This window comes from Euwallacea similis, chromosome 2, assembly GCF_039881205.1.
Source record: "Euwallacea similis isolate ESF13 chromosome 2, ESF131.1, whole genome shotgun sequence".
Taxonomy (NCBI): Eukaryota; Metazoa; Arthropoda; class Insecta; order Coleoptera; family Curculionidae; genus Euwallacea; species Euwallacea similis.
In genome coordinates, this window is record NC_089610.1 from 2,034,596 (window position 1) to 2,051,987 (window position 17,392).

General features: G+C 33.8%; 1 protein-coding gene and 1 non-coding gene across 3 annotated transcripts; one reads left to right on the forward strand and one right to left on the reverse strand.

The window, feature by feature from the left end:
• Positions 1-704: 704 nt before the first annotated feature.
• On the reverse strand, positions 705-777 carry TRNAR-UCG (transfer RNA arginine (anticodon UCG)). Its single transcript has one exon. It is a non-coding gene; the product is annotated as a tRNA-Arg (tRNA).
• A 7,579-nt stretch (positions 778-8,356) lies between these two features.
• On the forward strand, positions 8,357-10,630 carry LOC136418467 (uncharacterized). 2 transcript variants are annotated; one of them, XM_066404536.1, is made up of 5 exons: positions 8,357-8,452; positions 8,629-8,783; positions 8,836-9,027; positions 9,084-9,241; positions 9,294-10,630. In XM_066404536.1, the coding sequence occupies exons 1-5, from the start codon at positions 8,412-8,414 to the stop codon at positions 9,486-9,488; spliced, it is 741 nt and encodes a 246-aa protein (XP_066260633.1). In that variant the 5' UTR covers positions 8,357-8,411; the 3' UTR covers positions 9,489-10,630. The 2 variants fall into 2 exon arrangements, with proteins under 2 accessions (XP_066260633.1, XP_066260641.1); XM_066404544.1 differs by having other exon boundaries at positions 9,087-9,241.
• The last annotated feature ends 6,762 nt before the right edge of the window (positions 10,631-17,392 follow it).

The window sequence follows — 17,392 nt, forward strand, 5'->3', positions numbered from 1 at the left end:
TTATGCATTTTCTAAGTGATTACATAAATAGCTATTTACTGAGTAGTTATTTTAATAATTTATGAAGATATTCTTAATATAGAACTGTTTGTGACATCTAAACGCCTCACCATTAAGTAATCCATAGGTAGAGTAACGCATTGATAACCATATGATACAATGCCATCGTCTTTATCGATATTTACTAGTTCCTCGACACTAGATGGAGTCACAATTGAAAACTGTAGCTGCGCATTAATTAGTTCGTTGAACTTTCCCACTCAGAGATGGCGCTAGATGCAAATAATAACAAACAGTTTTTTAAGGTTTAGCATGCATTCTAGTTACTGTAAACGTGTAACGAATTTACTTCAATACGCACTTAGTGCTTTGAATATTTCGAATATGAAATCCACCTTTAGTTTGAAGTTTTGAACTAAAATAACATCCATAATGGGCACCATTTTAGAATAAGCAGAGGCACCTTTCGTAACTTTTAAGTTGTGAAAATCATTTGAGCTTAACAAAACTTGTCCTTAATAAGAAAAGTAATTAATTTTTAATTGAAAAGTGAGAATAGAAATTATTACATAACTCAAACGCGTAATGAATTTGTTAAAATAGGCTTAAAAATTCTTAAACTGTTTGGATCTAAGGAACCAAAAATTAAACAAAATTATTAATTTTAAAAAATAAAAATATAACAATATGAAAAAAAAATCTCACGACCGTGACAGGACTCGAACCTGCAATCTTCGGATCCGAAGTCCGACGCCTTATCCATTAGGCCACACGGTCTTGAAGATAAGGGTCAGCTATTGTCTAGAAACTCTACGTAACTATAAAAGAAAATTTTTAATTTTTTCTAACTATAGTTATATTTCTATAAAGATCATTTCCACATAAAACCAAAAACTCATAATATAAATTAACTGACGATTAACTGTATAGTCCATCAATTCGCAAGAAACTTTGATCATCTCATCTGGCACCATCTACATCTAGCACTGCCAACTATTTCAATTCTTTGACACATTCACATCTAAATCAATACTTTTCTTTTCATAAATGAGTAGAATTAAAAAGGTGTGGTAATGTCACTTAAAACTCTTATGACGAAATATAGTAAGGAGTGTGACAAATAATAGGGTTGTTTGCCTTTAAAATAAGCTGAAACGATTGCAGAGTATAATTTATATGGTTGTAGCTGTTGGTTTGCTGGTTGTGAGAAATTTAAAGTTTAGTATTTTGTCGAAAGATGGCGCTAGATATGTTGATGTGAGGCTACGAGAATACCTGGTATTGGAATTTTTGATTAACTGCTCAAATTACCAGAAAAATATAATAAAAACGTAGCTTCTGTAATCTCATGTCGGAGAACGCACTTTCCATTCATTTAGGTACAGAGAGTTGTATTTTCTTGTACTAGTGCTAGTAGCAAAACTACGCTCTAGTATTGAAGGGGTGCTATTTTCCCACAAAATGTTAACAGTTACTTTTCCACACTGATTAACTAGAGCCTGATTCAATAGTGTGAGGTCAACATGTGAGGTAAGAATGATATTTTTAGCGAAATTAATTGGTCAAAACATCTTATTCTCACTCCTACATATTTCTACAAATTCAAGGCCCTGAAACTGAGCTTTACATCTGTTCATCAAAGGGTTTAAGATCACAAGCTGGTAGCAAAAAAATTACCTAATTTCTTGCCGAGTGTCTTTCAGCGCTTGTTAGGAAAATAATTACACAAATTTGCTTTAATAAGTGCTGAAAAATTAAAGTTTAGGTAACTTTGTCAAGAAAATAATTTTCATAGAAACAATGGAATAAAGACCCATCATTGATTAATTTCTTTATGTCCATGGAAATTATCTTTTAGATAAAATTGACAGACAGTACATCAATAATCTGCTATTACAATACATATTTCATTGTTTCGGTAGATGTTATCCTCCTGATAAAATAAGTGCAGGCATTGATATTTCGGCACCTGATGCCACTAATTTTCTGGCAAATGTTGCATAGTAGATCCTAGTTTTTATCAAGGTTCTGCTAGTACGTGAAAATTTCATTATAATGAAATAATTATGTCCATAATTATAATAAATATTGTATTGTGATACCTCAGCAACAATCAAAATGGTGTTACCACAGAACGTGTCAATAGAACTAAACAAACCGTCACAATTCAAATACAACAATAAATTATCTTATAATTTTTAAATCTGACAATAAAAGCTTTTGATTGCTTTCTACATCCGGGATTAATAAGGCAGTTTGACAACAAAAATATGTATTCTATTTTTCAGGTAAATCACAATGTTTTTTATTTATTACCACAGAAGCTTCCTTTTCTAATATAATATTAGAGATTACATATACAGTGGTATATTTAGCTAAGGAAAATGCATGTTCAAAACATTATGTAAATTACTATGATGTAGTACATCAATTGTGTGGTACATCAATCAATTTGTAATAAAAAGTTGCTTAAATTCGACAAAAACTTATCAGAACCGGACAAAGGTTCCGTAATAAGGTTCGTTCTATTTGATAATGTGACCATTTTCAAAGGCCTTCTGACACATACCGTGCGTTAAAAAAAATCCAGTCAAGTAGGCTTTAAAGTTATTCCACGCCGAGCCCGTATGTCGTTGATACGTTTTTTTACGTAATCTCGAACATAGTCAAATAAACCTAACCTCACTTAAATGACTCCGTTTACCTTTATTATTTATTAAATTTTATTAATAATAGTTTTTTTTAAGACTCTACGGACTTCTGTGTTGATTAGTTCAAATTTTCTGAGTGTTAAAAGTGGTGCGTACATTCGAACAAATAGTCTTTATGATTATGAAATCATTCAGAATTCTATAAATGTTAATTAACTTAATTAGTTTTCGTTCATTTAATAGAATGTAATTCATTTTAATCTTTACTTTTACTAGCGGTCAAAAGAAAATAAAACAAATTAATCTAATTATTATTTATTTATTTACTCCATTTACAACAAATGCTGAAAAAATAGTTCATTATTTTCTAAACACAAATTAACTTTACGTTTCATATTATCTAAGACTCTAATGAGAGCTTGTGGAGAAACACTTTCACATTCTTGTCGAATTCTGTTTTTAAAATCACCAATTGTGTGTACCAGAGTTTTAAAAGTTGTATTTTTTAGCGTCAGGAACGGAAAAAGTGAAATGGGGTTAAATCTGGAGATCGTTGCGAATATGAACCAATTGAAATATTTTAATCTCTTTTGATAACCCGCGGACTGCAGTTCCTAAAACACTTATACCTCGAACGGATACAACTCCAGATTTCTTTTGATTAATTATTTAAATAAAATAAAAATTTAATTACTTTAAATAAAATTAAAATAATTTAATTAATGTCGTTGAATCTCAGAATTAAACGACAAGTACTAGGCGATACATCCATTTGTTGAAAAAGTGTTCTTGAAGATGTGCTGGGATTGTCATCCATTACTCGCCTTGCATTTTCAACAAGTTTTAGGGTTCATTTAGTTGATCTACCACATCTCGGTTTCTTTCAAACACTGCCCGTTTAACGAAACAATTTCACAACATAATTCAAAGTGTCGCGAAATTATGATTTCAGCACTGCAATGTAGGGAAATTTTTCACGAAACTTTTGAAGATAGGGTTGAATTTCAAAGGCCCATTCTCCGTTTATGAACTGTCTATTCTGAAAATAAGACTCACTCATAAAGCCTTTTTGTCTGAATATAAACACCATTTTTAGCACTCAGAAAACTTTAACTAACCAACATACAAGTCCGTGAAGCCTTGAAGAAGATTAGTTTTAATAAAATTCAACAAGTACTAAAGGTAAACGGTGTAGTATTTAAATAATGTTAGGTTTATTTGTTTTTGTTCGAGATAATACAGAAGAACATATCAACGACATACGGGGTCGGTATCGAATAATTCCAAAGCCTACTTGATCAACATTTTTTTAAAACACACGGTGTTTTATTTACAAAATTCTCTGTTTTTAGCGCAGTTTTGACATGTTTTTATTCTGAGTTTCAAGGAGGTAGTTTAATGTAACAACACAAAAAAATTGATTTTTTTTGTATTTTTGCGTTTTTTGAATTGTATTTTTCGATAGTTTATTGTCTTAAAATTAATACTCCACAGTTGGTTTAAGGAATTCCTTTCTTTTTGACTAATAATAATGCTTTAAAGCAAGGGCACTAAAAGCGTGCACTAGGGGTTGAAATAGGTAAATAAAGTATACGTTGAGGTTTTTCGTGCACATGTCTATTTAGATGTTCTCCTACAGTGTGATCATATAGAAAATTATTTTTCAATTTTTCGATCAAAATTATTATCAATCAGTTATCAAGTTTCTGTCGTGCATGCCATGTATGGAATGGCAAAGAAGGTGCAGAAGAGTATGATGCTTGATACGACACTCACGAGGAAAATGGTCAAGCAAATCAACATAGTAGTGCTGGAAAATGGAAGAAAATGACATTACTGAAATGTTTTAGCGATCACTGCAAAATCATAATGTAAAATATGTCTTTTACATCGATGATGGAGACGCAAAAACTTTCAAAAATCTACTCAAAATTGCTCTTCGCGGTGATGACTTTGTTGGGAAAAAAGAAAATGTGTGTTATATGTAAAAAAAGATGTATAGGAAAGAAAAAGTAGTTAAAGAATAGCTTTTGCTACTGGCAAAGACACAGAGACAGTCTGAAAATAATGATCAGAAAGCAAAGCAAACGAAAAAGGTCCAATCGAAATCTAAACTAAAAACTGCGAATTTAACCAATAAAGTAATGCAAGATTTGTCGTTGTATTACGGACTAGTGATTCGACGACATCCTGATTTAGTGGAGGACATGCGCAAAGCAATATGGGCTACTTATTATCACAACATTTCTACGGTTAAAAAGCCTCTACATCACTTTTATTCTGAAGATGAAAACTCGTGGCATAAGTGACAACAGCATAAAGCCAAGGGAACTGCGTATTCTCATCCACCTGCTTTCGATGAAGAAACTCAACAGGTTTTAATGCCAATATATCAAGATTTAAGCCAATACGATTTTTTCGAGAAATGCTTAGGTTCCAACACGGAAAAGAGTAACGAGAGCTTTAACTCTTGCGTTTGATGTTTAGCACTTAAATATATATTTTGCGGCAAGAAAATCTTAGAAATTGCCACTCGTACTGCTGCCTGTGGTACGAAAATTATGCATCTATTTTGAATATTTTTGATACAATAAGATGCGTACTTGATTTCAAAAGCTTACGTTATGTTCGGGAATTTGATGATGAGTGCGTTTACCGAACAAACCAACTAAGCTCCGATGCCTCGAAGAGTTCGCATCGCCAGAAAAGAGGCCGGAGCAGCTGAAGATGCAGAGGAGGGACTTGTACATGATTCTGGCATTGCTGATTAATAGTAAAAGTTACATTTTTTGTGAATTTTTCATTTGAAAACGTTTTTCTCAAAATGACATTTTTACACCTGGCGCAGGTGATTACTCAAAAACGGCTGAATATATTGGCTTCAAAACTTAACAAAATATTCAGCACATTTATGGCTATCGTTCATACCTCAATCATGTTAAAATTTTAATTTTAGCACATAATTTTACTTCATATAGAGCGCAAGAAAATGTACCTTTCTTTTGACTTTTGCAAAAAACACCGCCATTTTGTTAATTTACAGTGAAATTTAAAATTTTTGGTACGGACGATTGCGACAGTCAATCAGTTTAAACATCTCTTTCGATTTTCTATTTCAAATATTTAGGACCGGAATTACTTGCGCCAGCAGAACTAATATTCTTTTGATCGATGTAAAAGCAGCTTATAAATAAATAAATACATATTTTTCAATTTAAAAAAAATTTCTGTCCTAACTAATACCTTTCCAACAAAAAAAAAATTGCCAAATTATATGCAATACTTTTTGAAAAAAAATGTTGAAAACGTACTTATTTTTAGACGTGTACTCTAGAATACCGCCCTAAAAGTCTAAAGATTTATTTTGATTTTGCCTCGTTTTAAGTTATTCGAATATTGTGAAAAGGTTTGTATATAAAATTAGTACGACGATTGTGTAAATATCGATTTCCAACGGATTAGAAGAGAAATTCGAAGACCCTTGTTCTCGTTATTTCACGTCGTTTAGTAAAATATTCAATATTCAATCCTGTTTTAATATGACTCAAAGACACCTCAGAAAATGAACTGTATCCGCTCTTCAGGAAAATTTATCGTTTGTGATTGTGCGAGAACCGTGGCCAATCCGTATAGCGAAGCTGCTTTCCGCCACAGTAATTGTTTTATGCGCAACACAATAGGAACAGCTTCCATCTTTCAGCCCTCCTCCTTCATCCACCCCGCTAACCCCAAACATCTGACCAACCCTCTAGCATTCGGCAGGTGCAACAATGTGGGAAAAAGATCGTTTTCAATTACTGATGATGGGTGATTTTCTTCCCCCTTTATATTACTAGTAATTAAAGAGATATTTCCAAAGCCTTAGAAATAACACTTGAAAACTCCGGACTGAAAAGTCCTCTCGAGTCATAAGCAATTTGTCAACCCCCGGCTCATACAAACTGAAAACCACTTTGGGGACGACAAATCAAGTCATATCCACTAATTGATTGCCGGAAATAAATTAAATCTCGAGATCTCTTTTAACAAGTTTCAATTTCAGCCTGATGCGAATCTGAAGCCTTTCAGGTAATCGTGGAAAATTCGAGATCAAACAAGGTGGATTAAGGCTGTCCATACAGTGCTGAACTCGCCCTTTATTTTTTTAATTGCATGGCAGCCAATTGCAGGAATGGGAATCTTAAAAAGCTTTTTAATTAAACTGTATGATCGATATTTCACCTTTCCAGTTAAGGAGCATGTGGCTTAAAATTAGTTCTTCAAAAGCATTCCATATTGGGGCTTTAAGCGATTAATGCGCTTGCTGGTTTCCTATTAATCCTTTGGAAAAATGGGGAATTCGAAAATTAGCGGAACAATATATCCTTAGGAAACCCGTCGACCTAAACAATTGCATAGAAATGAGGGTTAATTAAGATATCTCGATAATTGAAGAGTCATCTGCAGGGCCAGGTTAGCGGTTTCATTGGCGGAGTTTTTAAGCTCAGCAAAGGCAATAAGCTGATTGGCCAGTGAGTATCACAAAAACAGGAAAAAATTGTGACAGTGTTTAACATCAAACAAACAAATCTTAAGTACGCGAATTTAACACTAACGGATATACAGGGTGTTCCAGAATTATAAGACGCTCTCTATAACGATGCAATGAAGGCGGAAAGCTCATTTGCCGTCTTGGAATTTTAAGTTTATTATTTATACATGAATTTATGTGAAAGATTCTTTCAGAAAGTGAGAAATGAACTTATTAAATCAGGTCGATTTCTGCCAAGTCTAAAGTTAAAAGGGATTCCAACAAAACAATTCTTGGAATCAGTGTCTTCAGTACCCCCTTGTCTTCCGTCTGCCGTAATTCGTCTATAGTTTTTGAATAAATGTATGATAAGAAAAATAACTAACAGAGAAGAGATTTGGAAAATTAAGTCTAACAAGGAACAATAAAGAGATATGAGAACCTTCTTTGACGTTTAAGAAACTGGTAACACAAAACCAACAAAGTCTTGATGATCACTATTGAAGCTAAACTAGATGAAGAATTAAATTAGGAAAATATGAATGAACAAAATGCAAATAGATGAGAAGCACTGGATATATCACATACGTGTGACACTATTTCAATATACAGAAAAAAGTTACGAATTGATAGTTGAAATACGTCTACCTAAGATAGAATTTTGTGAGGAATCTTTAATGAAATTTGGTATGGAGGCCCTCAACTTTTTCTCAAAATCTCAATTTTGAGAAAAACCCTTCAACTCGAATCAAACCCGAGCAATTTTAAGTTTTTTTGTTGCAGGGAAATCAACATGGAAGAACTTGATCAGTTTCCAATTTCCATTTAACTTTATATATACATTTTAACGTGGAGGTCCAGTCATCCAAAGGTCAGCGGATTTTGGACAGAACATTAAAAATTCAGAAAAAGACCAACAAATTTACCAATTCAGTTACACATTGTCCTTTAAAACTCATTGTCAATCCCGGGCAATTTTTTACATAACATCGACAATGCACCTGACATAACAATGCAAACAGGGCGCAAACGTATTTATCCCATCGAATAATACCCATTTACTGGCGCAATTATTTTGATTGTGAACAAATAATTTTTTCCTCTAAATAAAGTTAGTTGACAATGCAGACATTGTCGATAAACTACAATGCAATGTGTACTGAGCGTTAAACACAAGCGGTGCGCCTTTTATTGTGGTCAGTCTTTTTGTAGGCCTCTGTCATTCAGTATAAAGAGGTGAACATTGTGTAATGTCTTGTGGTGATTGTGATGTTAGTGTTACTTTTATGAGGTTACTATATTTTTATAACTAGTAATTTTAGAATCAGATTCTTAAACTGCATCAAGGAGACTCACGCTATTACTGTCGTCCTCGGAGAAGGTTCAAGAATTGAGTTCCTAAGTAAAACACCAACAATGTAGTATGCCCTCTTCCTTACCATCTATCACCAATCTGTAATTTTTTAGCGACGTTACTCAGAAACCAGACCACGTGAAACGCCCCATGAACGCCTTCATGGTCTGGTCCAGGCTCCGGAGAAAACAACTTGCCAGCGGAAACCCTGGATTACACAACTCGGAAATCTCGAAAAGGCTAGGAACTGAATGGAAACTTCTACCTGGTAGGTTCATACGTCTTCTCTGTGACTTTTTCATTTTATGAACTGCTTCTAGAAAACGAGAAAACACCTTTCATTGATGAAGCCAAACGACTTAGAGCTCAGCACATGCGAGATCATCCTAACTACAAATACAAGCCTAGAAGGAAGCCGAATCAGGGCAAACAAGGAGATGAACCCCACAAAAGGAAGAAAGGTTATTGCGGTCCTCTGCAAATGGCCATTAATCGCACGTTTTTTGCCACATGTATGATATTGATTCGGATAATTGTAATAATTATAATTGAGTTGATTATAATTTAGCAGCCAAACTCCCTTCAGTAATGAAATTTGGATCCATGAACATGGATATAGGGCAGCAATATGGGGCAGACGTAAATCCAGCTCCTGGCTACTCCATGGCTTATAGTCCTACAGCCCTAAATCCACCCTGTCAGTCTCAACAGCAATATATCAAATACGTAAGTAAAGTACCTATTTACCAATAAATTTCCCATATTTTATAATATGCAGGATTACTCAAATCAACTCGCCCCAGTATATAAGGAAAACGAAGGGCTCCTAACGGATTTCGGCACGAATCAACACCCTTTGCCTCCATGCGACTCGTTGCCAGGGAGTCTCCACCACAGAGCCCTTTTAAGGGCAGCCTCGTTTTATACTTACCATGATTTGGCTTCTAATGCTATACCCACTTACATGCCCTAAAACTGAATATTTCCGTTGGACTTTATGTAAAAGTTTAGTAACCAATTTATTTGTTAAGAACCTCCATAATCCATTATACATGATCGGAGAATACGTATTAACGTCACGAGCAAATAATTCGTAATTCTGCTTGAGCTTTGCCAATTCATCAAAACACCATTATACCGAGCACAATCTCGCAGAACGGGTAATGAGTTCCATCAGGGGCCGGATTTGTACGCATCAGACTCCTCAAGAAAATCTTAATATGTGCATTAATATGTCACCAGAAACGCGAAATCAATTTATTTTCACCTTTCACCGAGCAAATCGTATTATCACTCCGAGTCTTAGTGGAAATTTATCATGTAAATGAAACGTGGAATGACGTCTTGTGTGATTTACCGCACAGTGGGCTGGGAGCATGTTTTCATGGGGGTGAAATCAATTTAAGGGTTAAAACTAGAGTTGAAAAGCTGGGACTGTACGGAGAAGATATTAGTGAAAGTCTATAATTAAACGATATGTTTCATTAGTCCTGAAGGGATTGTGTCCCCAAATTCTCAATTGCCAGTGCAAAATGGATTGATCAAGAATCCTCCTCCTTCGTACAATTTTCAACTTGAAGCAATCAGGGAGATACAGGCTCTTTCAGTTTTAACCCGTATAACTTTAATAATTTAATAATAATTGAACGTCAAAAAATAATGTCGATTTCTTATATAAACCAACGTCCAATAAGGTTTCGTTTAACAGATACAGAGAGTTCACATTTAATTTAAAAAATGGAAAATATTAAATATCTTCAAAAAGAATTATATTCTTTAACGAAATTTTGGAGGTGTTAAAGACTATAATCATATGCATATGTTTTACCGGAAAAAATATTTTTTAGCTTTTCTAGTGGCGTACCTACCTCCATGTTAAAGGATATTTTTTCAGAAAAAGTGGTAAATTACTGGCTTTCCTTCATAATTATTCTTGAATTCCTCGTTTAATTGTAGAGAAATAGTCCCTCTTGAAATTTTTTCATTCGACCCACCATTTCCAAGTAAAAAAATTAAAATAATTTTAAAGCACGTCCTAAATTAATAATTATAACGTAATGGTACCAACACTTTACTGGAAATTTTAAAAGAAAAGGAAAACAATTGACCACTTTTTTTTAAAGATAAGTCTTGAATATTTTTACATCAAAAGTTATAATATTATTTCGTATGTATCAATTTATGTAGGTATCAAATTAATATTAATATACAGGATGTATCAAATTTATTCTGCCAACTGTTTACTGTAGGTTCCTTCGGTCGAAATAAGAAATAAAATTTATATAAACAAACGTTTAATTGTCCTATAGTTTCGAGATACAGGGTGTTAAAGTTTAAGAAAAAAAGTTTTTATCTTCTAACTTCTAAACGGCTTAAATTTTTTAAATCAAATATGGTACATGAATTTAGCATATCGGTAGACATGATTCAAAAAATTATCAACTTTAACCATTCATGTGTCCTTTTTAGTTATAAAAAATTGGAACGCTCGGTATATTTCGTTTAAAGTAGTTCATGATATGTGCCAATGTGTTCAGCAAATCTTTTGCCTCTTCATAATTTATGGTATTTCAAGCTGTTTAGTCATAATTTTTTTTTTTTTTTGATTAAGTACATTTTAAAAACTCAAGTAAAAAAAAGGAGTTTTTAATTTTTTCATTTCATAAGCTCTTGAGATATTTGAAACACAATTTGAATGCATGTTCAGTATATCGACTGGCGTAAAACCAAAAACTCCTAGCGTTTATAAATCAGTCAGTGGCGGAGGTTTTTTTTTCTTAAATTTTAACGCCCTGTATCTTGAAACTAAAGGGCAAACATTTGTTTATAAAAGTTTTATTTCTTATTTTATAGAACCACCACACAAGAACCTACAGTAAACAGTTGGCAGAACAATTCTGATACACCCTGTATAAGCAAATTAAATCTTAAATTAAGTTTTCAAAATATCTGCCATCCACTTCAATGCACTTTCGACTTCTTTTTATCAATAAGTTAATGGCAGCCCCTATTTGGTTGGGTTGTCTTTTCAGTGCATCACACCCTTACACAATTCGATGTCGTAATTCATCCAATTTATAAAAAATTAAAAAGTAAGTAAGAATTTCATAATGAGATATTAATTATAATTAAGATGTCCCTAAAAATTAACAATCTAACGGATTGAGGTCGGGAGAACGAGCTAGCCAAGCTCCTGGCCCTAACAGAGGAACCAACTTTTGATTTTGGTCCCTTCGATATCTACCAATCGACATAATTGATATCTAACCATTTTGACACATCACGACTAGAATAACAGAAACATCGACCATCTGTATCCAACTTTCGATCTATTGATTAAAGGGATGTCTTCCAAAAGTTCATGCAGATCTTCATTCAAAAAGTTTCGAAATAAAATAAAATAAATAAATAATAGAATTAAATCGGTGTGGTGAAAAATGTGATCTACAGATGATGCGTCCTATTAGTCCTAGTCACACATTCGAACCAAACTCATTTTGAAATGTGGATGGCCTAATCGTGTGGGGATTTTCATGTACCCAGACATGTAAATTATGATAATTTACCACAACTTTTCTGTTGAAACATGCTTCACCAGTCCACAAAACTTTCCGGAGTAATTTAAGATTTAAAGCAGTTGAGTCCAGGAACCATTCGCAGAATTGAACCCGTTTATTGTAGTCACCTGGGAGCAAGCCTTGTAAGGGTTGTAAGTGAAATTGCTTTCTGTGATAATTTTTAAGTGATGTCTAAACTTTTACGTATGATCCAAGATTTAATGTGCAGATGCTTTTCTAGTGCTCAAAACTGAGTCAGTATCGAACAGCTCTAACACTTGAGGATTTATCCTCGATTGTCTTTCAATTACAGGCCTGTCAAGTCACAGTTCTTGAAATTTTCGATGGGTTTCAATAAAAATTTCTTTGTCGAAAATTACTCATCTTGGATACCTCCTCCGATATTTTCTTATCACTGCACTACTATTTCCATTACAAAATCCATAAATTAAATGGATATCTGCATATTCCACGTTGGGAAAAACGTTTAGGCATGATTAAGAGTAGAATATTAAATTATTACTAATCAAGTGTTAATTAAAAATTTCCACTTGATGCTTAATTAGCAGCCTAACATCTTTTTTTTGACACACTCCAAATCCACTGCCATTAACTCATTGGTAAAAAGAAGTCGAAAGTACATTGAACTAGACTTTTTTTTACTTTTAAAAAAATTTGGTGAATTGTTTTTCTTTTCTTTTAAAATTTCCAGTAAAGTTTTAAAGCACATTCTAATTATTAATTTCAGACGTGCTTTAAAATTATTTTAATTTTTTTACTTGGAAATGGTGATTCGAATGAAAAAATTTCAAGGGGGACTATTTCTCTACAATTGAACAAGGAATCCAAAAATAATTATGAAGGAAAGCCAGTAGCGTACCATTTTTTCTGAAAAAATATCCTCTATCATGGAGATAGGCACGCCAGTGGAAAAGCTAACAAATATTTTTTCCCAATTAAACATATTCATCGTTTATAGCCGTCAACACCTCCAAAATTTCATTAAAGAATCTCTACCCCTTTTTGAACAAATTTAATATTTTCCATTTGTTAAATTCAATTTGAAACCCCTGTATCTGCTGAAGAAAGTCTTATTGACAGTTGGTGTATATAGCAAACTGACATTATTTTCAATACACTATTAAAGTTATACGTGTTAAGACTGAAACACGCTGTATATTTGAGGATTAAGTTGTTACTGATATGATGATCTGTTAACGATTAATTTAGTGCTGCCAAATCTTTTTCGCCCTTTCTTTTGGCACCACATGCATGATGATATATTGAGTATTGTATTAGCAATAGTAAAAAAGTGCGATGAAAATTTGTCAAATTCCTGTATTTTTGAATCCACATGTTGGTTCGAGGTTCCTACATGATGTTGTTATACTATGCATATGCAGAAAAAAATTCTGAAAGGTGGTGTCAGGTTGCTCAGTCTTTATGAATTTAAAGTATCTAAACATGTCCCAGATGAATTGCAAATCGGGGTCGTGAGAGTGTATGCAATGAAACGAAAGCAAGAAGGGGAAGTCGGAATGATTCGATTCATAAAATATTTTTGATTTCATTTGAAGAACTAAAACTTTGATAAAGACCGCACCTTCAATGGTCACTAATGATCGGCCATCAATACCTGTACCAGCAGCAAGGTGATCTGATCCAGAAAAAACATAGCTTTGAGTAACAATCAATGTGTTTGTTAACTTTTTCATCTATTCTTTTTCATCTGCAGCTCGGAGTATTTTCTTCTTAACCTATGATCCTTCTCCATGAATTTTAGTCCTCTCGATTTATGCGAACAACAGAGAATCCATCAAATTTCTTTTTCTTAGGAGCGTGCGCAAAAGTAGCTAAAAGCATTTTACTGCACGTGTACGACAAAAAAAAGTATTGTATTGTGTTTGTGCAACTTGGGTTAGAGCTGGTAGATCTCGTTGGTAGATCTCGATCTACCAGCTCTCAGATCTACCCAGAGCGTCGAAGATCTTGCATTGATTTTGATTGAGAATCTTTCACGCTTGAGTTTATATTTCAAAAGCTGAATAAGTTAATAAATGACCTGAATCTCGACAACAATAACAAATTTATCACGAAAATCGCTTTGTACTGAAAATCTCTCCCTTTATGTGATTATGCCAACACTGTGGTCTAATTTGTAAATTTTACCGAAACAAAACCGACGTTCTCCATTAGCGACATAGAAAAAAGGTTTGTTTCACAAGAATAATGACATAAATAACTTTGCGTGCTGTTAGGGCGACTTTACGGCCCAAAACTCTTCAGTTTGTTTTAATTAATTGGAAGGCTGCGTGTTGAAGGCCCATTTAATCTCATATGCAAATCGCGATGCTCAGCACGGCGAAAGGCACCTACTTTGGATGTCAATGTTTAGTATTGATTAACAGCCTGCGTCTGTTTTATGAAAATATCTCCATAATAATGATTTATAATTTTTGGAAATTTTTGAGGATTAACACACTGAGAAGTGCCAAGGGAGAGCTTGCCTTCTATGTCACGCAAATACGCCATTAAAACCCTTATCTTCAAAGTACATATTTGTCCTTTGATTAAGTACAAACATGAATTTATGGCTCGCCTTTTATGGCTTTTAATGCCTGAGCTGTAATTAACAGTTCAAACTCTATAGGATCCAATAACGTCCATTGAGGCAATAAAATAGGGCATATTTAGAGGATATTTTCTGTTCATGTTATGCACGACTTTCAGTTCAGTTAAATCTCAATTGTGGGATCAGTCACAATGTTATTGGTTAGTTTGCACTCACAATGCAGACAAAGCTATTGTATACACTGGTAAACTATGCTGTGTGTCAGCTATAATGCTGTGAAATGTCCATTTGAGACGCACACAAAACGGAGCCACTGAAACTCAAATATCAGATGCATACACTGCGGTTAAACTAGGAAACTATTAGCTATGTGCATTATATGTTGGGATACCTATGGGGCTACTGATTCAGCTGGTCAATAGCTTCCCTGAGAGTATCAATTTCGAGCAAATTGGTAACCACATACAAAGACTGGTCCTTGTACACTGACTAGAACGCTGAGTTCAATAAGAATTTATTTAAATGTATAGGGTGGATCAAAAGTGTATTTTTTAACACGAACTTAATTTTTTTAGCGAAACACACTGTATTTTGGTCGACATTTGGATTCATTCTCAATCACTAATGGTCAGACTTTTCTTCTCATTTCAGCAGGATATGCAGGATGTTAAACTTCAAATTGTTTCCTCATAGCTCCTAGAGTTTTTGAAATATTTAGTTGGAATTTGGAGAATATACGACTCATTAGAGCCTTCGTAGATGCACTTCTCAATTTGTGACTAAATATATACGGAATATTTTTAAATTTATTCAGATCCTGGTTTTCCATATCAACTTTTTGCTTGAAACTGAGGATGTGCTAGGCTGAAACCTGGGATATCCTGTATACAGAGTAGCTCTGCCCAATTTTTAAGTGCGGGTTAGTATAGTTTCTAAGATATTGCAGATATTTGTTTAGAATAAAAACGATGTAATGTAAGAAGATCTTAGACTACATATTAACAACAATGACTATTATACAAAATGTTTCTCAATGAAATTATCATTCCAATCTCATTCACGGTCCCAAGTTGTAACACTAAAATTTGCAAATTCTTTATCATATTTATTATAGTACAACATCTCCATGCTTTATTAAAATACCACCTTTTTTAAATGTTATTGAAATATCGTTTTTCTAATGAATGTACCAATGACCCAAACTAGCCTGAACTAATTTGAGAGTATCAATTTCCAGCAAATTGGGAATTGCACACAAAGACTGGTCCTTATACATCAACGGTGCAATGAAATGAAATGGGTCAGAAACAAGCCCTTTATTGTTTCTCTTTTCATTACTTTTATCGGGTAAAAAGGGACTGAAAAGCAATTCGGAGACAGCGCTGAATTTCCAATAGTAGGAGGAAACAATCCGTACTAAAAGGAAAAATAAAACGTCATTGTCGACAGTACATCGAAACTGAATAAAGTAAAAGCTTCTAGAATAAGCTTTGTTCTTTATACATCCCGTTGAATGCGACGTAAAAGTCATACAACGGCGAGCTTTTCGGTAGAAAAGCTCTATTGTAGAGCAGCGAGCTCTCTTAGGGATTCAGCGCAAGAAAGAAATGTGGCTGCTATTTTGTGAAAAGAACGTTGGCGCATTCCGATTCGAGCTTTGTCTCCTTTCTAATGGAAAATTATTTTCGACTGGTATACGTTTTGTGTGCTAGAAAGGTTGATTTTAATCACTCTCTATTCCTTGTTTCCACTTTTTGTCTCTAGGGAGGATTTTAATTAAAACTGTTTCTTTTTTTGGTAAGAAAAAATGCGATTTTCGTACCTACAACACAGCCTACATGTAAAATCATAACTGTGTATTAAACCAAACGATTTTTTTTCCTCGGCAATTGCTCTACAGTTTTCCGAGATATCGGCATACAGAGATTGAAAATACAAACATTGTATAGAAAAAAATGTATGCAATTTCCCGCTTGAGTAATTTTCAGGAAAATATTAAAATTTACGAGGAGTTATTTCTCGATCTAATGGACTGATAATGACTTTACGATCAACATAGTAGGTACCTCAATTGAAGTTCAAAAATACTGAAAATACAGTTTGAGACATTCATTTGGTAGCTCTTTTTAAATCGAAAAAGACCGCTTATTTCAGAAACTACAAACGATATTACATCCCGATCTGAGCAAATTTACAGAGGTCATAAGGAAAATTAATTTGAAATCTTCCAGGTAGAAATACCAGTGTATTGATCTAGTGCCCTGAGTATGATTAGATCAAAGTCCTGGCAACTAAGCCATGGAAACGATGAAATAAAGAAATGGTATTGAGCATTTTCGTGGTTCCAATGAAATTATGTTTCAATAGAAATATCAGTTTATTTAAGTATGAATTCAGGATTCGGGGGTGCCAATCTGACGAAAAAATATCATAGCGAGCTCCGCAACCATTGATAAATGGTATCAACTATCGTGTTTACTAATCAACATGCTTTTTGAAGATAAGTACTTACCTCTATCTCTTATGTAAGAAGAAAAGGAGACGATACGTCTGCAGAAGGAATTGAACGTTCAAGTAGAAATGGAAAGAGGGTGTTGGGCACCTCCACAACACGTGTTGCTGTGTATACATATATATAAAACGTATGTGCATTAAAGTAGATACACACACATTAAGTTGCGCCTGTCCGAAAGCATACAGAGAGGTAACGCAGGCATCCACGGGCAGAACTACCAGGAGGTATCAATT